The sequence below is a fragment of the Fundulus heteroclitus genome, chromosome 11, assembly GCF_011125445.2.
Source record: "Fundulus heteroclitus isolate FHET01 chromosome 11, MU-UCD_Fhet_4.1, whole genome shotgun sequence".
Lineage (NCBI taxonomy): Eukaryota > Metazoa > Chordata > Actinopteri > Cyprinodontiformes > Fundulidae > Fundulus > Fundulus heteroclitus.
In genome coordinates this window covers 25,132,307-25,155,760 of record NC_046371.1, presented here as the reverse complement: position 1 = coordinate 25,155,760, position 23,454 = coordinate 25,132,307, and the positions used below count along the sequence as shown (strand labels likewise).

The 23,454-nt window shown below is 40.5% G+C and overlaps 3 protein-coding genes and 1 long non-coding RNA gene across 5 annotated transcripts; 2 read left to right on the top strand and 2 right to left on the bottom strand.

Annotated features, from left to right (window-relative positions):
* The first annotated feature begins 3,763 nt into the window (after positions 1–3,763).
* Positions 3,764–11,114, top strand: slc25a15b (solute carrier family 25 member 15b). Its single transcript, XM_012867226.3, has 7 exons — positions 3,764–4,067; positions 4,825–4,914; positions 6,837–7,095; positions 7,179–7,316; positions 9,092–9,267; positions 9,363–9,521; positions 9,608–11,114. Exons 2-7 carry the CDS (start codon positions 4,860–4,862, stop codon positions 9,727–9,729), a joined length of 909 nt encoding a protein of 302 aa, XP_012722680.2. The 5' UTR covers positions 3,764–4,067; positions 4,825–4,859; the 3' UTR covers positions 9,730–11,114.
* On the bottom strand, positions 10,695–17,019 carry LOC105929429 (transmembrane 4 L6 family member 4). Of its 2 annotated transcripts, none has more exons than XM_021318799.2 (5): positions 16,614–17,019; positions 16,312–16,377; positions 13,471–13,604; positions 13,169–13,392; positions 10,695–11,938 (listed from the first exon to the last, which is right to left on the bottom strand). In XM_021318799.2, exons 1-4 carry the CDS (start codon positions 17,001–17,003, stop codon positions 13,194–13,196), a joined length of 789 nt encoding a protein of 262 aa, XP_021174474.2. In that variant the 5' UTR covers positions 17,004–17,019; the 3' UTR covers positions 10,695–11,938; positions 13,169–13,193. The 2 variants fall into 2 exon arrangements, with proteins under 2 accessions (XP_021174474.2, XP_012722673.3); XM_012867219.3 differs by having other exon boundaries at positions 13,165–13,392; positions 16,614–17,009.
* On the top strand, positions 16,964–19,468 carry LOC118564567. Its single transcript, XR_004931938.1, has 3 exons — positions 16,964–17,040; positions 18,357–18,561; positions 19,307–19,468. It is a non-coding gene; the product is annotated as an uncharacterized LOC118564567 (long non-coding RNA).
* On the bottom strand, positions 18,785–21,207 carry LOC105929352 (transmembrane 4 L6 family member 4). Its single transcript, XM_012867080.3, has 5 exons — positions 20,765–21,207; positions 20,377–20,442; positions 19,732–19,868; positions 19,463–19,652; positions 18,785–19,374 (listed from the first exon to the last, which is right to left on the bottom strand). The coding sequence occupies exons 1-5, from the start codon at positions 20,939–20,941 to the stop codon at positions 19,366–19,368; spliced, it is 579 nt and encodes a 192-aa protein (XP_012722534.2). The 5' UTR covers positions 20,942–21,207; the 3' UTR covers positions 18,785–19,365.
* Between the last annotated feature and the right edge of the window lie 2,247 nt (positions 21,208–23,454).

Genomic DNA, 23,454 nt, shown 5'->3' with positions numbered 1-23,454 from the left:
AAGTTGACAAATTTTGAGGTATCCCTCCTTTTTCATATTTCCGCCATCTTTGACACAACGAGTGACAGTGAGTCCGACCCAGCATGATGCTGCCACCACCACCTTTGGCAATGGCTACAGAGTTTTTGGGTAGGATAGCCTCACCTTCACTCCTTTGTTTTATTGACCCAACATCTTAATCTTTGACTCCTCTTCTCTGACCTTAAAACTTTTCTTCTCCATGGCTTGTCCATGAGTGCAAAAACAAATTCAGTCAAGCTTGAAAGCATGGATTTGGGAGCAGGGACTTCTTCCATGCTGGTTCCCGCTTGTCCTGTGGCCATGGAAAAGCCACTTCACTGTGGACAGGGACACTGCTATATAAGCAGCTTCCTTGTTTTTGGGACTTGGCCACAATTGGGTGTTCGAGCAGATTTTCTGAAATAAAGCAGGCCAACATTAAACTTCCGAAAGGCCCCAAATTGTGCATTTCATGGCTTAGGGCCGGGTCCATGTCAGGACAACCAACCAATTTGAATGAGCTCTGTCATTTCTGATCAGAAAATTGGCCAAAAATGCAGACATAATTCTGCCAGAAGCTTATTTATGGAACCAGAACGTGTCTATTTTCTCTGCAACTCATCCAAATATTATTAGGAGTGTATGCATAATTTTGAGCCCTATTAGAGAACAATCCATGATAATATTCATGGATTCGAGAAGCCGAATCTTTTAAAAAAAAAAAAAATTACTACATTAATTTGTTGGATGATCACTCCACCGTGAAAAATAACCTTTTTAAAGGCATCATTAATGACCCAAAATTATTATGCCATAAATGTGCAGGATTGTTACAGGTAATCCTTTTCAACCGCAGTCTATTTATCAATTAATACCACAACAGATATTTGTTCTCTAACACACAACACAATAATATGGTTATTTTTCTGTTGTGGCTGCCAATTAAGATGTTTTTTTTTTTCTTCTAAACAAAAACCTCAGTTTAGAAAATGTTGGTGTCTTTAATGTTCAAAATTAAAGCCTTGAAGTAAATTGCCTCCAAAATCCAATAACTGTTCTTGGAATCATAGTTCGGGAAAAGGAAGAACCGTAAACCAAAACTAAAACAGAAAAGAGAGCTTAGGTCTTCGTGTGCTGTTGGCAGCAGTAACAAGGAGAGAATTAAACCGCCATAACTGGAGAGTGTCAATCCACTGATACAAAAGCTAAGGAATAAAAGGTGTTTCTCTTCAGCACCTCCGATCTAATCCTGTTTTACACCGCCCTGAGAGTTTGGGATGTTCCTGCTTCAGTAAAGGAAGGAAATGTTCCCTCAGACAGCCCTAATATTGTATCAGAAAGGCTAATTATGCATGAAGCCATTTGAAGAGCTGAGAGCACAGAGTTCCCTGGATTGCTCTGATCAAGGACATTCTGAGAGGTTCCTCGGTCGGTAAAACTGCATTTCATGCTCGTATTGTTAAATATTTCATAAGAGCTTCTGCAAGAATCACGTTTGACACGACGAGATGTTTTTGGTAAAAAAAATAAATAAATGAAATAAAATAAGTTGGATGGTCAGATTTATTCATCATGATACATTTGCAGAGAAGGATCTACAAGGCAGAAATAATATAAATGTTTCAAATATTTGACACAGTCATCCATCCATCCATCCATCCATCCATTTTCTAACACGCCTATCCCTTGTGGGGTCGCGAGAGTTTGACACAGTCATCTAATAAAAAATGGACTTTATATGAAGGAAAACCTCTCTGTTACTGCATGTTTTGATACTAATACACATTGATCTATTTAATTTCTTAAAGAATATTGGATTCTGGAGCACTGATATTCATTCTTGACCAGATGGGGTTCTGCAATGCAAAAAGGGAAGTAAAAGTAAGTACAATTTTCTTGAAATTAGTGTATTTTTCCTTGATTTGAGCAGGTAAATAAGACTATTTGCCAATGGAATGAGTATTTTTACCCCTAAAATAAGATTATTAGCTATTCTGCACTTCAAATAAAATGATGGAGATTAATCTGTATTATTTTAAGTGCAAAAATCTTATTCCATTGGCAAATAGTCTTATTCACCTGCTCAAATCAAGGAAAAATACACCAATTTCAAGAAAATGTTACTTATTTTTAGGTCCATTTTTGCAGTGTGAAGCCCTCCCACAGTCACTTCTGAGAAACATTTGGACATGACCAGAAACAAAATAGAAATTAGATTTTTGTTTATCTTTCATAAAAGTGATTGCAAAGGCTTATTTCTAGCATTTCTTCCACCAGTTTTTGTGCCATGTCTGCATAGAACTTCCATAACACAATGACACCGATCATACATGCCATATATGGTGCCTTGCAAAAATAGTCATACACAAAATTTTTAGAACACTGAGCATCAACGTATTTAAATAGACCAATACAAAGTAACAACTATAAAGTAGGAGGAAAACAGTACATGGAGTAGACTAAACCTACTAATGGTTGTGCACCTAAACTAACGGGCCAGGAAAGGAGAGCATTACTCAGAGAAGGCGCCAAGAGGCTCGTGGTGATTCTCGAGGACTCGCAGAGATCCCCAGCCCACACATGTGGTTTTATGCAAGAGTAGCAAGACGTAAGCCTTGTTGAAGGGAAGCAATTGGAAGTACATCTTGCAGTGTGCCGCAAGCCATGTAACGAACCCTGAAAGAAGGCTCTGTGGTCACATAACAGCAAAACTGAATTTGGCCTAAATACAAAGCAATGCGAGCGACGGAAAACTAAAACGCTCTCCTGAACACACCATCCCCAGGGTAAATGCACGGTGGTGGGAGCATCAAGTTGTGGATTGCTTTTCTCCTGCAGGGACAGCAGGAGGCAGGGCCATTAGAGGCTGCAAAAGCCCGGGTTTTGTGGTTCGCCTTCCAGACATGATCCATGAACATATAGTTTAGATTGAAAGCGTTTTAACGTATTAAAATGGCCCAGTCAAAATCCAGACTCAAATCCAAATCAAAGATCTGTGGGAAGACTTGAAAATTGTTGTTAACAGATGCTCTATAACAAAATTATGCATGAGTTTGAGCTGTTTTGCAACAAAGAGAGGCCCCACATTTCCGTATGTAGATGGCAAAGCTTTTGATGTACCCAAAAATCCCAGACAATTAAAGCAAATAGTGGTTTAATAAAGTGCAGACTTGGGAGGTGGCAAAATCCAAATTCACACCACACTTTTCATTTGTTTATTGGTAAAATAAACAGAAAAAAAACATCCATTCATCTCCTTCCACTTTACATGTATGCCCTAACTTGTGTGGACTAATCACACTAAATTTCAACTGAATAAACTGAGGTTTGAGGTTTGTAACGTAAAAAGATGGGGAGGAGTTCAAGAGATTGGTGATATACATAAACATGGACGGTTTTGTGGTTCAATTTAGAAACTAACACACGGGGGCGCTGTACCATTCTGCACGCAGAGGGAAATCGGTGAACCGGAACTTGTAGTTCGCCTTGCGCCATGCTGCTTCATATCAAAGATCCTAAGTCAGGATGAATCACTCCGTGGTATTTTCACACCTAAAGTTACTTAGGCTAAAACTAAGATTCACGCCAAATAAACCCATTTAGCCCGCTACATATTATAGTTTTATTCAATAGAAATTGCTTACGTTGACGTAAAACGTTCCTCGTTGCAAACGTGCATCTGGGCGAAGCGCGGAAGCTTTCAGGTTTGGTACCCGGAACTTGAAACAGAGCGAGCCGTCTTGTAGTTTTTTTTCTCCCCCCGTCCTCCCGGGTGTCACGATACAACCTTAGATCCCCCCTCATCTCTGCTGGGTTTGACATCCCTGATGGCCGGGCCGTTCTCTGGGTTCTGTGGGTGAACTCAGCGGCTGATGCTGGACGCCATGAGGCAACACTGATATGAAACAAGCGTGTTTTATGCGGGGGCGACAGCCAGCACGATGGATGCTAGAGTCGGCCAGCAGCTCGCAGGGTCACCGCTACTCTTAATGTTTGACACACAGACTGTGACATTCACCTCCGAGAAACCCTGACACTCCACTTTGAACTCGTTGCTGTCCTCCCAGGTTTGTATTCATGCAACTGGTCCGCTTTTGTCATGTCAGCGTAAAAAGTAGCAGCTGCGAGTGATTATAGGACAAGACTTTTTCTTCTATTTGGCATTAAAACTCTAAGATTTATTTTAGTGAACTAAGGTAAATCTCAAAGAAAAATTACTTGAATCTTCTAAAAAAAAAGAATAATAAAAAAAAAACCCTGTCAGTACACGTTCATAATTTTAAAACGTTTTGAACGTTGAAGAGAGCGTTGCTTTGGCGCCCTCTGGTGGTAGCTCTTTTAATAGACAGTGACACTGCTGCTCACGTTACTTCAGTTTAAATGGGGGTCCCTCCTCTATCTATAAAACCTTAACTAGTCCGTGCAATACTTTAGTTGACTAGAGGGAATGTTGGCTATGTAAATTTAATACGGTAAAAAAAAAAAAGCAGTGAAAGGTTTATAGTAAATAAGCAAATTAGACTCAATTAGCTTTACATTTTTATCAGTAATCCAAATTCCCTCATGAAGCTTTAATTTTTCACTTGCGTTTAGCTTTTATTCCCAGAACTAAATTGTCGTCGAGGGTCACCGGTTACTGAAACCCACTCGTGCTTCTTAGCAGCTGCAAGTGTTGGGGAAAAAAAAATGTGTGGCTCAGCTGCCGCCCTCTGACCTTATCCGATTGGATGAGGCGCACGCATTCCCGCAGACGGCCGAGTATTGAATAACTGCCTTATAACTGGAGTGTTGTGACAAAATGTGTCCTTTTTCGTGTGTCCCCAGGTTGTTGAGAGAAGGAGAAATCCCCTCTGGTGACCATGGCTCCGCACCCAGTGGTCCAGGCCGTCATTGATCTCTCTGCAGGAGCCATAGGTAAGCACAGGCGCTTTGACACTATATGTCTCTCAGGTAGCATTTACACTGCAAAACCAAAGCATTGATTCCTTTTGAAATAGATTTGTTTTCTTTTGCATTTTAGATCTCCACAAACCTTCATGTGTTTTATGAGGGTTCAATTTGATAGTCTCGAAATTGAGCACTAGTATGGTCTCTTAATTTCTTTTATAAAAGAAGAAATCAGACAAAGGTTCGTCATGCTGTGTGTTCCACACCCTTCTTGGTTAATTGCAGCTTCAAATCGTTTGGGATACGTCACTTTTCCACCCGTAGAGGCTGAAAGTTTCGCCCATTCTTTGTAAAATGCCTCCGACGCCGCCAGACTGGATGGGAGGGTGTTCACGAACATCGGTTTTTACATTTTGGAACCGATTCTTGACTAGACGTTGATGTAAACCGTCCCAACGGTTGGTCTGGCTGTAAGTTTATGGTTGTTGTCCTGCAGGAAGGCAAAGGTCTTCAAACAGGCTTCCTCCCAGGGAAACGCTGCGTTTAGCTCCATCCATCTTCAAATCAAGTCTTACCCCGCTTCCTTGTCCCTTCTAATGACAAACATCCCAATGTTGTTGTTTTTTAGGGTGAAAAGCTATTGGAGAACCTTCTTCCATGTATTTCATGCGTCTCCTACATGACTTGCAACAAACTGCACTTTCACCTGAGCTCTGGATCTCTGCAGGCTGCTCTTCTGATTCAGTGCTGTCCTTCCAGTCCTGTCGTATTCTTGTGATTTTCAGATGTTGGGCTGATCAGTCCTCATTAAGCTGTTTAAAGCTCTCTGGTAGATACTTTTTTTTTTTTTTTTTTTTTAACAGCCTGGCCGGGCTTTAAACGTCCCCACGGCTTTCTCCCTGACCTGTCCGGTAGGGCTGGGCGATAAATCGATTTAATCGATTCATTCGAATTTACAATTCTTCAAGATTTCATTTTTGGAAAATCTGGATTTTATTTTGCCAATACACTCATTGGGTTTCCATGAAGAGAACAGCATGTGATGCTGAATATATGTTTAGGCAAATGTATTGTCAAAATATTGTTATGTAGAAACTTTTTTTTTTACCATAATACTTCATTTACTTATTTACTTTTTTGTTTAACTTAGTTTGAAGTTCACAAGTGCAGTGAAGCCTGTTCTTAGCTCAATGTGTAATACCACTAGCAGCAAATGTTTTGTTATATATTCATTGTTTATAATGGCACGGCTGCCATCTTGTTTTACAAGCATGTTTCACAGCTTGTTTTTAGTTGCACTTTGAATTCAGATCAACTCCCTGAAGAAATGCTTGACAGAAAAAGCAAGGTTTTAAAATAATTTCTTTAATTTCTTAATATGAAACAAAAAGGAGGAAAAAAATCGATTAATTGGATTTGGTATGATAAAATCGGGAGATTTATTTTTTAATCCATATCGCCCAGCCCTACTGTCCGGTGTGTTTGTGGGTCTTTGCGGTGCCGTTTGTTGCAAACGCACTTACCAGGTCACAAGTCTTCACTAAGTTGCTTCTGGTTTATCTCACAAAAGGCCAATTAGACACCCAGAGGTCGGTGGCTGGAAGGTGCATGTGTTTTTGCGAGGTTCCTGGCAGGCGTCTGTAACTTCGGCTTTGACTGTTCTCGGTTTTGTGGAAATGAAGTCCGAACCGAGCAAGGTGATGGTAAAGCTTTACGGCTCGGCCGGCGACGTGCCCCCCCAGACCTGACCGTTCTGATGACTCCCGTCTTTTTCCGCCTCGCTTCTCTCTGCTTCTAGCTGCCGTTTATTCCGCTCAGCCGAGTGCAACAGTCCGCAACGCTCTCACGTTCCTTATCTCCCTCGACACAACGCATAGTTAGTTATTTATTTTTCTGGTGTTTGAGCAGCAACGGCCACATTTATTTAAATTTTTTTTCCCCCGTCCCAGGAGGGGCTGCCTGTGTCTTCAGCGGCCAGCCTCTGGACACGGCGAAGGTGAAGATGCAGACCTTCCCCACTCTGTACCGGGGCTTCGTGCACTGCGTCGTCTCCACCTACAAGCAGGTGGGCGTGCGCGGCCTGTACCAGGGCACCACGCCGGCGCTGATGGCCAACGTCGCCGAGAACTCGGTGCTCTTCATGAGCTACGGCTTCTGCCAGCAGGTCATCCGTTTTGCAGCTGGACTGCACAAAGAAGCCGTGCTGAGGTCGGAGGACGTTATAATCCCTTTAGCCACGTGTCGAATATCTAACCGTCCGTCGGTCTAATCACGCTTCCCTCCTTTATTAGCGACATGCAGAAAGCCTGCGCTGGCTCGGTAGCCTCCATCTTCTCCTCCCTCGTCCTCTGCCCCACCGAGCTCGTGAAGTGTCGACTGCAAGCCATGTACGAAATGGAGTTGTCAGGCAGGATTGCTAAGAGCCAGAAGTAAGTATGCTTTTTTTTATTGTATTTATTTGGCAGCATTTTTCAGGTTGTCTGCATTTATGGTCACATGCTGTTACGTTTTCAGATAAACCCAACCAACGAGAGCTCACATCTCATGTGATGAGTTCATTATAACGGTTCCAGTTGCCACAAAGCATGTAGCCTGACATGCAAACACGTGGAAGAAAATTCAACTTTCTACCCTAGAAGCAAAGGGGCCATAGATCAAAGCGTATCCGTGTGTCAGGACGGCCTAGTCAAAGTCCAGGCCCAAATCCAATTGAGAATCCGTTGCAAGACTTACACATTGTTTCGGAGTCAGATCCATTCCTATTCAGGCGCATTTGTACAAACACGGGTCTGGGAGATATGGACCAAAAATAATATCTCAACATTTTAGGCTGAATGCTGATAAATGATATTTATCTCCATTTTTTTATTTTTTTATTATAAAAAGTCATCTCTGAATCAAACTTCATCCCAAGTGTCTCACAGGCACATTTTTTTTTTAACAAGCAGCTGTTGATTAATCTGAGAAACCGCTGAAAAATAACCTACTGAAATACATATCTCTTTGAAAAGAAATCTCAGTATTTTTTTAAATCTCGATATCTTGTGATACCAACCCGGCGCAGTCAGTTGATCATGTAAAGCTGATAGGTGGAAATCTGTCTTCCTAAGGAAGCGCGGCTGATTGCGTTAAAGTCCTTTTTGTAGTTGTAGACTTTGTTCAACTCAGAACCGACCCGATACGGAAATGTTTCCATTTGATTCATTCCAGATCAAAACATAAAAGAAACATTTGTCACATTGTGACGCCGTGCTTGGTGTATCAGACCAGAGGTTTTAATTGGATCACGGTGGATGAATAGGCTGACCGCTAAATAATAATAGTCCTATTACTCTGGAACCACCAGGCTATTTGCTTATCGGTGTGTTTGGGCTCATTATCTATCTGAATCGTCCATTTTAGGGGCATTTCCCCTTCAGTATAAAGTGTGGCCCCTAAATTGATTTTGTGCGGCCTCCAGCAGCTGCAATTCAAAAATTATCTGGGCCCCCCGGACAGATGGTTGATGTAGATGGAGACTTTTTATTTTTAATTAGGTTAAATTTATTACAGACAAGGTCAAATCTTCCAATTGAAAATGTTAGCTGCACTTTTTAAATTCTATTTAATTTCCACATCTGTCCAAAACTTGTGCTCAAATGCAGACTTTGGGGCTAAAAATCAGCTTTAATGTTAATTTCTTAACATTTCCTAAACAGAGCAAGCGTTTTCATAGACAGAACCAAACCCTTTTTGTATTGCTGAGAACAGACAAAAGTTTTTTTTCCCCAATTTCTTTGGTCTTTTAATATGGCTAATTTGCAGAACCTGTTTGACTAATTTGATTAGTCAAATAAATGACTCAATTACACAGACACACAAGAAAGGGAACTAAACATAAAATGTTCTTGAAATGTGTGTATTTGTCCTTGATTTGAGCAGACAAGTTTAAAAGATCTGCCAATGGAATAAGATTTCTTTACTTAAAATAGGAACAACTCATCTCCATCATCTTATTTCAAGTGCAGAATATCCAATCATCTTATTTTAGGGATCAAAATACTCATTACGTTGGCAGATAATCTTATTTACCAGCTCAAATCAAGGACTTATGCACTCATTTCAAGAAAATGTGACTTACTTTTGGTTCCCTTTGTGCACATGTGTGACATCTGGACACCTGTCGGTCAAATGTCACAATAATCTTTATCCGATGTGTCTGAAGCACCGTGTGGTCGGTGGTGAGCTCCATCATGCGGAACGAGGGCGCGCTGGGCTTCTTCCAGGGACTGACCACCACCATAGCCAGAGAGGTGCCCGGGTACTTCTGCTTCTTCGGCGCCTACGAGCTCTGCAGGACCGGATTCGCAGACTACATGAAGTGTGACAAAGACGACATAGGTGTGTGTTGTGCTGATGTTGCGTAATCTTTCATCCCGGCTCCTGTCCGCTAACCTTGCGTCTTGCCGCTACTGTTCGCTGTGTGTGTGTCGAAGGCGTGGCCCCCGTCGTGTTCAGCGGGGGGTTCGGGGGCGCCTGCCTCTGGCTGGTGGTCTACCCCATGGACTGCGTCAAATCTCGGATCCAGGTCATGTCCATGACGGGGAAGCAGGCGGGCTTTTTTAAGACCTTCGTGACCATCGCTCGCTCTGAAGGTAGGGACAGTAAGGAAGCGCGGACCGGACGTGTAGCTTTCCAGCTTTTTGTTCAGACCCCCATGCTCGTTTCTTGTGTTTTTTAGGAGTGAGGGCGCTCTACTCGGGCCTCACCCCCACCATGGTGCGCACCTTCCCCGCTAACGGAGCTCTGTTCCTGGGTTACGAGGCCAGCAGGAAGCTCATGATGAAGCAGTTCGACAACTGAGCCGCTCCGTGAAACTGCCACTCCGTCTGCTGCGCTGCCCTGAAAAACGTTCTGATAGTCGTTTTCTCCATGTCAGATATGCGATGGAAATGATTTAGAAACTTGATTTTTGTTTTGCTCCTTCTGAAGTGTTTTATTGAACAGGCAGGGACTGAGGAGAGGCGCGCCGTGAAGCCATGAAGCTGTGAAGCCATCAGCCGGTAGTTTCTCTCCTACCTCAACAATTGTCTGCGCGTCTTTCTTCCCCTGCCAGAAGACGCGTGGCTTTGACTAAGACTGGTTGACTTTCACGCGCTCACTCCTGTTTTAAGCTCCTAGCATTAAGGCGTTATCAGAAAGATGAAGTGTCATATTTGATTTACGTTGCCTAAGATGTGGTGAGATGATTGGTTTTTATTTAAGTGGGATTCCAAGTCTGTGGGCACCTGGGATCAGATTCCATTTTTTCAGGGCCTTATAAAAAAAAAGAAATGTTTACAGAGAGTATTTCTATTTATTAGTTTTTCTCTATCCCTTGTCTAAACCCCCCCCCCTCCATTTTCCATCTGTGCCTCCCTTACTGTCCTCTCATTCATATCCTTCATTCTTTCTTCCTTTTTCCCTCGTCTCTCCTTCCCACCATCCTTGTATTCTACTTCCCTTCTGTCTGTCCTTCCTTATGTTGCATGTTCTTCTTTCCTCTTTTGTGTCCTATTTCCTTCCTAGTGCCCACTCTCTCTTCTGTGTCCTCATTTTTTTTCCTTTCCTGTCTCCTTTCCTTTTTGCCTCCTTCCTATTCTCATTATTGCCACCCCTCCCTTCCTTCTCATTTCCTTATTCCCTTCCTCCCAGTCTCTTTTTTCTCCCCTGCTCCCATATCAATGCTGCCAACTGGAGAAATATCTGCCATCAATTCATATTGAACGTTCGTGTTTTTTATATTTTAAAGCAAACAGAAGAGGTGTGGCAAGTCAAGCCTGGATACATTTTTTAAAGTGACCCTGTTTAAAGATCTGTTTGCTGCTTTTAGGGAACCTTAACTTTGCCTCTCACTAATGTTTTCATCAACCTCAAACCTTTTGCTGCAGTTTTAGGCGTTTTTAAACCTTGTCACACTCCCTTAAAAACACCAGCAAACATTTAAATACTTGTTTATCATGGTGACTTTGTTATTTTCCTCCTGGTATTTGCAGTGTGTTTGTTGCTTTTCGTTATTAAAAGTATCACTAATCGTATATCAGCTGCCTCATTATAAGCCGTTTAAGCCTAATTCCATTGTTTTATTATGTGATTTTATTTGCCAGTTTACATACAATCCAGACGTGTGTATTTTCAATAATTGTTTGTAAATCAATTTTAAGTAGTGTTGGAATGATACAAGCTGCATTAAATCTATGAATAAAGAGGACCTTAGATTTTTCCTGTTTTTATTTGACAAGTCACTTTAAAATGGAATTACAGTAAATCAGAAGTTAGTTTTCTAATTGACAAAAAAAAAAAATCCACAAGACCTATAAATGTCTTATGTAAAACAGTGTTTAAAAAAAAAAAAAACTACCTCCATCAGTGGATTTACACTCTAGCTGCTGAAATGCAGCTCCTTTGCAGTGCAGGTTAATAAGAGCTGTCATTCAGTTCAGTGTCACAACTTCTGCCTCTGAGGATGTGAGGAAGAAATGTAGAAGACGGCCTAAAATAACACTTTAAACCACCCGAACTGACAGAATTAAAAACAAATGTAGGAATGTCCCAATAAATAAACCAATACACTTAATATGTACAAATAAAATAAGTCATTTTAACATTAGTAAAGTCTTTTAAATATCCAATTTGTTTACCGTGTATTTTGTGACTTAATTTACTTAAATTACTTTTTTCTTTTACTTCTAGATGCATTTACATATCTTATTTCCTTTTGAATTTCTCACTTTGCTTTTTTTATTTATAATTATGTCAGTTTCAGCCCTCCATAACCGAGCATCAAATAAGACCCTGTTTCTAAGCAGCACACTGTGGGACTTTCTAAAACAAATGTATTGTTTATTTTTTCAAAACATATGCCTCAGAAATGCTAGTGCATGTAAGATCATGGGTACCAATAATGTGTTTAAAAAAAAAAAGTACAAAACTGAAAAGTAAACCTTTTCAACACAATTCTTTTCTGCAGCCTTAAAAAAGTTGTCAGTGTTAAAGGAGGCAGCAGGGGGCGCCGGTCAGATCCTCAGGGCTCCTGTGAAATACAAAACAGGAAATAAAGTTACAAAATGTTTTCACTCTTACTATTTCATAAAAGATAGGACCGTCAACAGGTTGAAGACCACCATGTTTAGCTAGTTGCACATTTACAACAATTCTAAGTTGTTTGACATTTCCATCAACCAATACCCATTATTTCTTAAATAGCACTTCACTACAGAAACGGAACTTGAAATAAGTAAAATGTTCTTATAATTAGTGTATTTGTCCTTGATTTGAGCAGGTAAATAAGATGATTTGCCAATGGAATAAGATTGTTGCACTTAAAATAAGAACAACTCATCTCCATCTTATTTCAAGTGCAGGATGTCTAATTATCTTATTTTAGGAGTCAAAATACTCATTCAGCAGATAATCTTATTTACCTGCTCAAATCAAGGACAAACACACTAACTTTAAGAACATTTTACTTATTTTTAGATCCGTTTTTGCAGTGATGGTGTTAAGTTTTAGGCGGTGAATGCTGTAAATAAACTGTCTGGGTCTGGGTTATTTCTCTTATCTGCTCTTGCTGTCATATCCAGTAAAGTTGAGAAGAAGAGCCATGTTTAGTCCTGCTCACGATTACACGGGGGAAATTGCCAGTTGTATATTCAGATTAATTTGCACACAGACTGCATGCGATTCCACCCAGGCTTAGACACATCAAGCAGACACGATTAAGCTTCAGCAGCTCTAATAAATTGTGACTCTAGGAATAAAGCTGTCAAATTAGCAGTCTTTGTTTGCACGTGGCAATATCCATTTAAATGCTGCATTTATAGCTTAGAACTAGGCTACTTCATTTTCCTCTTTTTCAGATAAACTCGACAGCAAACGGCAGCTGATCAGGTGTTATGCAGGTGTGTTTCAAGTAGTATTTCATCAAAAAAGTGAAATTCAAGTGGATTTTAAGAAGATAAAACGCAATTTTTATAGATTCATTGCACTCAGATTGAAATAATGCAAGTCATTTGTGTGATTTTATGGCTAAAAGATTAGGAAACCTCAGTTTTATATTACATAAAACCAAACATTCTGTAAAAAAGGTTTGAAAGATTACATTGCAGAGCCATTGGCTGATGTGCCGTATAAATGTATACAATTTTAACTGAATTGCTATTATCAATATGCAGTTGGCAAATTTTTCAATGATATTCTCACATATTGAAATACGCACAAATTTAGGCCTGTTCTTCATGAACATGCTTATTTAGGTACCTGCCCATTCTAAAAGCACGGACTCATCTTCAGATCATCCCCGAGTCCTTGTTGCAGGTGCCACACAGGCAGCCCACCAACCCGTTGATCATCTGAGTGGCACAGAGAATCAGCTGCAGGCCGCTGGTCACCAGGAGAGTGCTGAAGAGCCCAATGTTGAACTGGATGATGTTCTCGGGCTCTAGGCACTTCCACCACTGCGAGCTGTCGCTCAGGTAACTGCTGTCACTGTGAAAAACAGGAGCTTTAATTAATGGCCCACGCTAAAGACGCCCAACAAACACGGCGATCACTTCTGGGTCTCACCCGTCTTCGAAAGGCCTCATCCAAATCAGCAATACCTTACAGAGGGGTCCGTTCTTCAAGCCTAAGATGGCCACAATGAAGCTGTACAAGGCACCGGCCGCGCCCACTGCGGCAAAGGCAATAGATAAGAACATCTGCGGAGATAGAGGAGTGGGTGAGGACTCAGGAATGTGTTGCTTGCTGTTTAATACACAGCGGTCAGAAGTGGTGAGGAGCTCCTAAACTATCTACTCACATCAACACATGCGTGCCTGATCTCCAGTCAAAAGGGTAAACTTAATGCTAAACTAAACATTTGGAAAAGGTTTGGCTGACTGTCTTTATCTACTCTGCACGTAAAGGTGGATCATAGTCCTCAGTGTAATATTAACGTTTGCAAAAAAAACCTGCATGGTAAGTTTTTTGCTGCATTCTATGTTTTCCTCAGTAAAAAAAACACACACACACACCTTTTAAAACCAAGAATAAGTAGTCTTCTTGGTAGAAGGGAAAATTTAAAGCCTATGTTTATATATTGGATTGCAAAGATAAAAAAAAAAAGTGCTGGTCAGATAATTGGAATACCATGAAAAAGTTGAATATGCAAGTTTCAAATAGTGAAATATATATGAATTTTATATTCATTTATTAAAACACAGACTGATATATTTCAAGTGTTTATTTTATTTTATTTTTTTTGATGATTATACCTGACAACTAATGAAAACCCCAAATTCAGTATTTCAGAAAAAAAAAATTATATTACTTAAAACAAATACAAAAAAGGATTTCCACAAAAGTTGGCCAACTGAAAATTATGAGCATGAAAAGTGTGAGCATGTCCAGCACTAAATACCTAAATACCACTAAAATCTCCTTTTCCCTGGATTACTGCAGCAATGCAGCGTGGCATGGAGTCCATCAGCCTGTGGCACTGCTCAGGTGTTAGGACAGCCCAGGTCTCTCTGATAGTGACCTTCAGCTCTTCTGCATTGTTAGGTCTGGTGTATCACATCTTCCCCATAATCCCATAGATTCTCTATAGAGTTAAGGTCAGGTAAATTTGCTGACCAGTTAAGAACAGGGATACCATGGTCCTTAAACCAGGTACTGGTAGCTTTGGCACTGTGTACAGGTGCAAAGTCATGTTGGAAAATGAAATGTGCATCTCCATAAAGTTGGTCAGCAGCAGGGAGCATGAAGAGGTCTAAAACTTCCTGGTAGACGGCCGTGTTGACCTTGGACCTCAGAAAACACAGAGGACTAACACCAGCAGATGATATGGCTGCACAGACCATCAGTGACTGTGGAAACTTTCCACTAGACCTCCAGCAACGTGGATTCTGTGCCTCTCCTCTCTTCCTCCAGACTCTGGGACCTTGATTTCCAAAGGAAATGCTAAATTTAATTTGATCAGAGAACAAAACTTTGGACCACTAAGCAGCATCCAGTCCTTTTTGTCTTTAGCCGTGGAGAGACGTTTTTTTTTTTTAGTTAATTAGCTAATTAGTCTGGCACCAGGTGTCTTAAATATTGGACCTTTTCACAATATTCTAATTTTCTGAGATACTGAATTTGTTTTTTTTTTTATTAGTTGTCAGGTATAATCATCAAAATTAAAAGAAATAAACACAGTTTGTGTGCAATGAATAAATATAATATACAAGTTTGAACTTTTTGAATGGACTTACTAAAAAAAAATCTACTTTTTCATGATCTTCTAATTATATGACCAGCACCTGTATACCCCATAATGTTTCTCACTTTTTGTCAGGTTATAACCACAAGCTTTAATATATCTTATTGGAACTTTATTTGATTATTATCCACAATTTACAATGTTTTTTACACATACAAATCTGAAAGGTGTAGGATCAGTCAATATTTTAGCTGTCTGTCTTTTTTAATTTTTATTTCTTTAAATTTTGGTATTTTTCTGCCGGCTCTACAGATCCAGGTACTGTTGCCTATTTTTTTTTTTTTTTAGTTCTTAAACATACTTGACATGTTTGGATGACAACATCCCGTCCAAACATGTCAGGTAGAGTTTAGATGAAAACGGTTTGTCTGGTAACAGAAGAGAACAAAAAATATATGAAGGAATGAAGTTCTTGGTCTGATTTCCTGTTGACAAATTCTCCCACATTAGCTGTAGATCTCTGCTGCTCCTCCAGTGTTACAATGAGCCTCCAGGCTGCTTCTTTAAAAAAAATGCTCCCTCAATGTTAATTTTATTTTACACTGAAAATGAATTACCACCTGTCTAAATCTGTTCACTAATTAGATGACTTCCAAAGACAACAGATTTTGTTTAGGGGTATAAGAATAATTGGGTCTGGAAATAAATGTTTTTGTTTTTGTTTTGTAAAGAAAATGTCGCATAAAACCTAGCGACATGACACGTGAACAGTTTTCAAGGGGTAAATGGATATGTATGTAACTAATATGCCGCTTTTCCAGTCATACTGACCACTCAAAGCGCTTCACACTATAGCCACATTCACCCAACCGCACTCACTACGCGCGCACACATTCACACACCTATACGCAGATCGGTAGGCAATTTAGGGTTAAGTGCCTTGCCCAGGGGCACATCAACATGTGACGGGGGGGGGGGGGGGGACCTGGAATCAAACCTACAATCTTCCAATTGCAAGATGACTACTCAGTCACCCCAGTACAAATAATGTGGCTTTTAAGGCACCTAAAAAAAAAAACTCAGCAGCCGCTGTATGTTTTAGTTAAAAATCACTAGTTTGCGAAGTTTGACTCAGAACGTGGGGTTTAATCGTTAATGTTCAAAGATTTATTTCCGGTGACTCATAATAATCGGACCGTTCTCACTGTTTCTTTGTGACTCACCCCACAGCGATTTCCACAGCAGCCCTGCTGTCCGGTCAGGTGAATGTAAAGAGCAGGGAGCAGCACCTGTATGGAGGAGGGGGGGATGTTTGAAGCACATGTTCAGATCATTTAGTCTTTGGCCATGCAGTAAGTCTTGGTTGCTCAAAATTTGGAGAAGTCAAGATTTTACTCAGGAGAGCAAAAACGATTTACCGATGAGATGTATGAGGCATTGCTTCTCTCAAAATGACCAAGAAAACACAAAATAGAACAGAGACACTGGAGCCAAATGAAGGGGGGGGAAAAAAGGGGCAACTCACCAATATCCCTCCTCCAATGACTCCCCCCATGTACTTCACCTCTGGTGTAATATGGTCATCTTTGGCATACTTGATGTCTCCATCGGGAAAGAAGAGCACGATGTTGCAGATGATGGATATGAGCACCAGCGGGTACAGAGTCACCGCGATGCAGAGGGAACACTTTCCGGTGCACATGTCGGCTGGCTCCTGGAAATAAAACCTTCCTCCCGGTTTGAGTTTCAGCTTCTCCGACGCTGGGGAGATGGTGGAAAAGGTGGACTGCTTTGCAAAAGGGAAGTCCTCCGTGAATATGGTGCGACTGTGGGAGGTGGCGTGCCCGTCAGATAAGAAAGTCAAACAGAGAGTGGGATAGGCTGCAGAAGCGAGCATTACTCTCTCTGCTGTCATGGAGATGCACAAAGCATGTTCTGTTGGATTATTACAGGTAATGTGGACATTAGACTTTTTTTTTTATGGTGGAGGAGAATTTAGGTGGTGCTGCCGCTGCTGCTGCTGGCCACACCAATGTTCTACCTTCTTCAGGGATCACACCCAAATATTTGTTTTAGTTAAACAAGAGGATTTTTCTTGTCTGTAGCAAATGAGGCGGCGTACAGAACATCCCTTGACTATGCTCCTCCTGACAGCATTTTTTTTTTGGGATTGTTTACTCTGGCCCAGTAGGAGGATCGAGCAGCTGAACTTTGCACATGCAGCAGCAGATGTGAGAGAAAAACAGAAAATGCCTCTGGCCTCGGTGAAAGCCTGGAAAACCTCCGGACTGAAATTGGTCAAGCACTTGAGCAACATGATGCATGTTTGGCTTTGTTTATGTGATGCTCAACTGATTAAACGGTTATTGTCTCTAATCAGCAGTGATAAAAAGGTTAGCAATCGGGGATGGGTGGGGGAGCAAAGGAATTTGCTTTGCTTTCCGAAACATGTTTGGTCTCTGAGCAACATTTGGGTGAGGCAGCGTTACTCATTTTTTGTTTTTTTAAGATTTACAACCATGAATGGTTTCCTAAAAAACTGGAATCCCCTTTCTGACAAGACATTATTTGTCAGCTTTGCTACTATTTACTTGAAAGTATAAGACTTGTGGGTACATGTTGTTGGTTCATGAACTCTTCGGGTGTCAAATGCAAGCTGCACTCGGCAATAAAAGGGTCTGGTGTGGCCGTCACACAGCCTTGATCTCGTGCCCGTAGAAAATCTGTGAGCTAGGCTGAAAGACAAATCGAGTGAGCGAGGCAGCTTTTAGGCTAGACCCAATTATAGCAGTTCTGTCAGGAGGAATGGGCCAAAATGAAAGCAGGTTATTGTGAAAAGCATGTGGTATGTTGCCCAAGATGTTTGACCAGAGTTATACGGTGTGAACGGCAAAGAATAATAGTTCTAATTATTCTGGCATTCGCCAAATCAAAAATAATTTGGTCCCCGACTCTTAAAACTATGACTTGATTTATCACCAAACAGTGAGGGGGAAAAAAGGGTCTTTTTATAGTGTCTGTAAATATTAGGTTTCTACTGTACAAACGGGAAAAAAAAGAAAAGTTAAACAAGCTTAGTGGTACTCGATAACCAGAGTACATACCAAATGTCTTTCATCAGAAAATGATTTGATTTTCTCCAAGAAAATAAAAAAAAACTATGCAAACCTACCTGATCCTGTTTAAAGAAATAATTGCTCCAGCCTTATTAAATCTTAGATAAACTGTTTCAACACATTTTTTTTTCTCTTTCACTCTCACACCCAAGCCTGATTACTGTCTGACACGTGGAATCAAGAAATCCTTTAATTAGAACCTGTCAGACAACATGAAGTAGGCTAAAAGACCGCAAAAGGATACACGTCATTCATAAATACATCCAAGAAGAGATGAGAGACAAAGCCATTGCCATCTGCTATTCTGGAGAAGGTTACAAAGCCATTCTCTGGACAAAACAGAAGTGTAACTATTTGGTAAGTGTGCATATTTTTACATCTGGTGTAAATCAAACACGTTTCAGAAAAAGAGCATCAGACTGACAGTAAAGCATGGTGGTGGTAGTGGGATGGTCCGGGCTCGCTTAGCTGCTTCTTGGACCTGGACGACTTGTTGCAATTAATTTAACCGATGCATGGATTGGAGATTAAACACATGTACCCACAATTCTTGTTTTAAAAAGAATTAAAGTTACAAAACTGCATTTTTTTTAAATCAGGAAAGTATGACATGTGTTACACAAGCTGTTGTTAATGCATGTTTTTACTTTTATTCATTCTTAAGACACGCTCCGTCCAAAGACTCCTTTTCTTTTTAACTTTTATTTGTTATCTCTGGGGGGGAAAAGGCCTCATGGCACAGGCTTTAGCAATTAGCAGGCATTTGTCACAAGAATTCCTCTGAAACTTTACAGACATAGATTCAAAAGAAAAGAAAAGGCAACTTCAGTAACATATACCTCCAAAATATATTAGCATGAGGATCACAGATCAGAGATTATTGAAACCAAATACTGTTTAGGAACAATACTGGGTCATCTTTAAAAAAAAAAGTCAACTCATTATCAATTTTAATGATGATGGGTATTTGCAAAACTTATCCTTTCACATTAATACGCTGCAGCGGCATAAAGCTTTTTGAACAGAATGTGGGGGGGAAAAAAGGCTCAAACATTTTTAGGGAAAGCTAACCAGAGCTAACCAGGATTGCTTGTTTTTCCAGACGGCCATCGGACAGATGTTGCATGACTACAGCTTCTTGAACACCTCCTGCCCACAAGCTCAGTTTTCCTGCAAACGAAAACAAATGAACCGATGAAAACACGGCTGAACGAGGAAGTGAAGCCGCGACGTTCTCGACGTTGCACGGCTTCTTCACCTCTTTGTTGTCGCAGGTTCCACAGATGCATCCAACGAGGCCGTTGATGATCTGGCTGGCACAGAGCAGCGCCTGCAGCACGCTGGCCACCATCAGGGTGACGAACAGACCCAGGTTGAACTTGACCACGTCTGTTGGCTCGATGCAGGTGGTGGACCAGCTTTCAGGCTTTTTCACAAAGGCCATGTTCCTGAGGGTAAACTAGAAAGGCTTAGAAATGAGCAAATCCCTGTAACATCAATCACTAAAAACAATTTTTAACTTGTTACGTTTCTTTAAAAGGGGTGTCCCAGCTCCCTGATTGGGTTTTGCAGAGAGGCCCATTGGAGAAGCCGATCAGCGCCACGACGAAGCTGTACACGGCACCTGCCGCACCCACGGCGGCAAATACGATGGAAAAGAACATCTGTCAATGTTAAATGAGAAGTAGAGTTTAGAATCACCTCGCTGCAGTTTAAAAGGTAAATACATTTTAAATTAATTATTAATGACACGTTTCCTTCCTTATTCACTTGCCGTCCATCAAACAGTAAACATATCAACTGATTCCCTATCTTATCACAGGCAAAGAGCTTTTGACGTTTGTTTTCATTACATTTTACTGCACACTTAATGCACGCACAAAATTAAACTGTTTGCACACATCTGACTTTAATCTTTTTTTTTAAACAACGGTTAATGGCCACATTGCTTAAGAGGCAAACCTGCAAAAGTGAAGAAATGTGACGTGCCATTTGTTGACTGTGGTTTTGTTATCTGCATCTAAAGGACCCAAGTGTTGTGCAACGGTGATGCAGCCCAACACAGCATATTTATTTGGCACAGGAACCGCTGAATTTAGTTTTGCTCTGCCGCAGATCTTCCTCAACTTGGAAGCGAGTTTTATTCGTGTTTGACCTGAAGTTATGACTCACCCCAAAGCGATTTGCACAGCAGCCTTGCTCTCCAGTCAAGTGAATGTACAGTGCCGGGATCAGCACCTGTGTTAGGACACGTTGGGTGGTCAGAGGATTACATGCAGTTATTTAGCATGATGACAGTTGTTCATAAGTCAGGTTAGCTTTCAGCAACTCAAACCTTTCCGCAAACCCCCAGCCAGGTTTTAAAACATTTGTCCATGGCTGATGTCGGCTTTTTGCCTACTAAAGCATCTATTCATTTTCGTTTTTTTGTGTAAAAAAAAATAATTGATTGAATCAGATCAAGCTAATCTGTGATAAAGGTCTGTAAAATGTTTCATATATACAAAAAGAAAACCAATTCTACAGATTTAAGTAATGATATTTTACAAAGTCTACTCACCAGGACCCCCCCTCCGACGAATCCCCCCATATACTTGACCTCGTCTGTGATGTGTCCCTCTTTGACATACTTGGTGCTCCAGCCGGGGAAGAACAGCAAAATGTTGCAGATGATGGACAAAAGCACCAGCGGGTACAGTGTAATCGCGATGAAGAGGGAGCATTTCCCGGTGCACATGTTGGCTGTGTGAAAACTCACCGACTGGAGCAAAAACCTCCAGTCTTGTGAATTTTTTTGCCCACAGAGTTCCTGTTTTCAGAGCAGTCTCCCTCTGAACATGACCAAAAATGTGAAATGTGCTCATCCGTGTGGCCGTATGATCGCGATGAAGGCGGGGAATAATTTACTAATTAATGAGGCTCGTACGCAGTTGCTTCGATTTACTAAACTTTTCACCTAATCTAAAGTTTTATGAGACATTTTGTAGACGAGCCTTTCGGGGGCTAGGACTGAGCTTTGTGGTATGCCACGAGTAATCAAAGTTCCTTAGAATAATAGGAATGCTTTTTTTTTTTTTTTTTTTGCCTGAATGTGAGCAGAAGAGAAGCAAAGAGATGAAGCTTCAATTTCAGGTAAACCAGGTGTTCTAATGTCCAATTGCAATGGAGCAATCATTGTCTCAGTAATATGTAGGTCAATACTGATAACCACAAGCACAGTCTGCAGTTTGCAATACTCCGCTGTTAACCTACCATGTGGAGGAACGGCTTTTATGAAAGCAGTAGTATTTTCAGTGGGAAATACACATTTTAAACTATCTGAGAAGGAAACTATGTATCATTGACTTACGTATGTTTCCATACTATGAAATTTGATCTCAGATTAAATTGACAAACTGGAATTAAGATATAAGAACAGGCATGCTGTTCAAAGTAGGTGAGAGACATGGCATGTAAAGTGGAAAAAAAACTGACCTAGGTCTGAATTTAAGGTTTATACTTAAATTAAAAGTAAGGTTTTGATGCGGATAAATCCAGAATCCAAACTGAGTGTACAGGACTGTCAGAGAAGCAGAAAATGACACAAGATTAATAATCCATAAATTATCAAAGCAATGATTAACTGACATGGGGGCTAGTATAGTTTGAATACAAGCATCGTAAACTCATAATGGACCCATCAACATTTTAAACACTGTTAAATTTTTTTTTTTTTTCTAAAACAGCAATGGGTCATATATGAACCAATCCATGCCTGGGATGATTTGATACAAGATTGTTGGGTTTTGGTTTGGACCGGCATACTAGGGTAAGCATTCAACTCAGGAAATGGGTTAAAATGAGTAAGGTCTAACCTTCAGAGGACTAAAGTGTGTTTCTCTAAAAATAAGTCATAACCTGGATAACTGAATAGATAGAATGTAGATGAAAAGGAAGGGTACATTCATTTTCTATATGGTCATTGGGTGAGAAAAAGGGCACATGCTGGACCTTCTTGCTGCAACACAACAATTCTAACAACTGGACCCCCAATTAAAATGGAGCTACATTTAACTAACCAACCACACATTACACATGATCCAACTATCACATTATTTATTCTACTAATACTGAAAACTGATTTTGGAAATCAAATGTAAATGTCATACTGAATATTTAACACTGTACACAACATTTATTGTTAATTCACCTACAACACCAATTCTATGGCCATAGTGTGGATGTTGAATGTAAGCTGCTATGGATAGCTGCTGTTGTTCAAAACGGCGGGTTGCGTTGTTGTTTTAATGTAGTTTTTATTACAATTATGCACAAGATATCTAAATAAAATAGAAAAATTGCAAACAAAGGAAGGAAACTTGGTGAAGTATTTTATTTCTCTAAAGACGATGTCCTTATATTGTATTTTAATGGTTTGGGTTATTGAGGCTCCCAGTTTCTGTCTGATCCTGAACTACCCACAGTCTGCTCCATGAACCCAGGGTTAAAGAAGTAACCCTGAAGTTTCAGAGCGTCCTGCCACTACAAAAAAAAAAATGAAGAGGACGGACTCCTCGCCAGAGTTTACGCAGTGCGCCCCCTGGAAATATCTGGGACGCTTTGGACCCCTCCCCCTGTTCCAGCGGATCATTCCCGTCCACAGCTGATCCGCTCAGGACATGTCTCCCTTGAAAGACCTCCTTGTTGGCCGTTTGATGCCAGAAAAATGCTACGAGGAGCTTGTTGTTCGCTTTCATTTGCACGGTGAGGTCCTGTTTGCGGGGAAATATCAAAGCAGAGGGGAAATGTTGCCACATGTGCGCCATATGTGTGCCAAGGCCGGAGAACATTTTGCGCTCTTTAATGCAAGCTACGACTTTTAATCAACCGTAAATGGGGAAATATATCGTTCATACTTGTATAACTCGTTTGATCTAATTTAATTGCTTTTTTTTTTTATGTTTATTATTTTTTCCAGCTCCCTGCCTAAAGTTTGTGCTGAACAAAATTGTCGGATTTTGGATCATACTGGATTCATTTCTGGGTAAGACTGTTTTATAAAAGCACACATATAATAATAATAATAATAATAATAATAATACGAATAGCAACAACAATAAATCAATACAATCTTTACAGTGGCTCTAACCACTTTTTCACATAAGTCACATTTCAATCATAAACTTTATTTTGTTGTGATTAAGTGAAATAAATCACCTCTATCTGGATATTCATGTTCAAATTCACGCTCTTTTATACAAAAAAAAAAAA

Bases quoted from the DNA above. Each gene is read 5' to 3' on its own strand.
- slc25a15b (XM_012867226.3), top strand. From the start codon at position 4,860: ATGGCTCCGCACCCAGTGGTCCAGGCCGTCATTGATCTCTCTGCAGGA. The intron at 7,096-7,178 runs GTCGGAGGACGT...CTCCTTTATTAG, and splicing joins CACAAAGAAGCCGTGCTGAG to CGACATGCAGAAAGCCTGCG. The intron at 9,522-9,607 runs GTAGGGACAGTA...TGTGTTTTTTAG, and splicing joins GACCATCGCTCGCTCTGAAG to GAGTGAGGGCGCTCTACTCG.
- LOC105929429 (XM_021318799.2), bottom strand. From the start codon at position 17,003: ATGACAGCAGAGAGAGTAATGCTCGCTTCTGCAGCCTATCCCACTCTC. The intron at 16,378-16,613 runs GTGAGTTGCCCC...TCCTCCATACAG, and splicing joins TCATTGGAGGAGGGATATTG to GTGCTGCTCCCTGCTCTTTA. The intron at 13,605-16,311 runs GTGAGTCACAAA...CTATCTCCGCAG, and splicing joins GCTGTGGAAATCGCTGTGGG to ATGTTCTTATCTATTGCCTT.
- LOC105929352 (XM_012867080.3), bottom strand. From the start codon at position 20,941: ATGTGCACCGGGAAATGCTCCCTCTTCATCGCGATTACACTGTACCCG. The intron at 20,443-20,764 runs GTGAGTAGACTT...GTCCTAACACAG, and splicing joins TCGTCGGAGGGGGGGTCCTG to GTGCTGATCCCGGCACTGTA. The intron at 19,869-20,376 runs GTGAGTCATAAC...TAACATTGACAG, and splicing joins GCTGTGCAAATCGCTTTGGG to ATGTTCTTTTCCATCGTATT.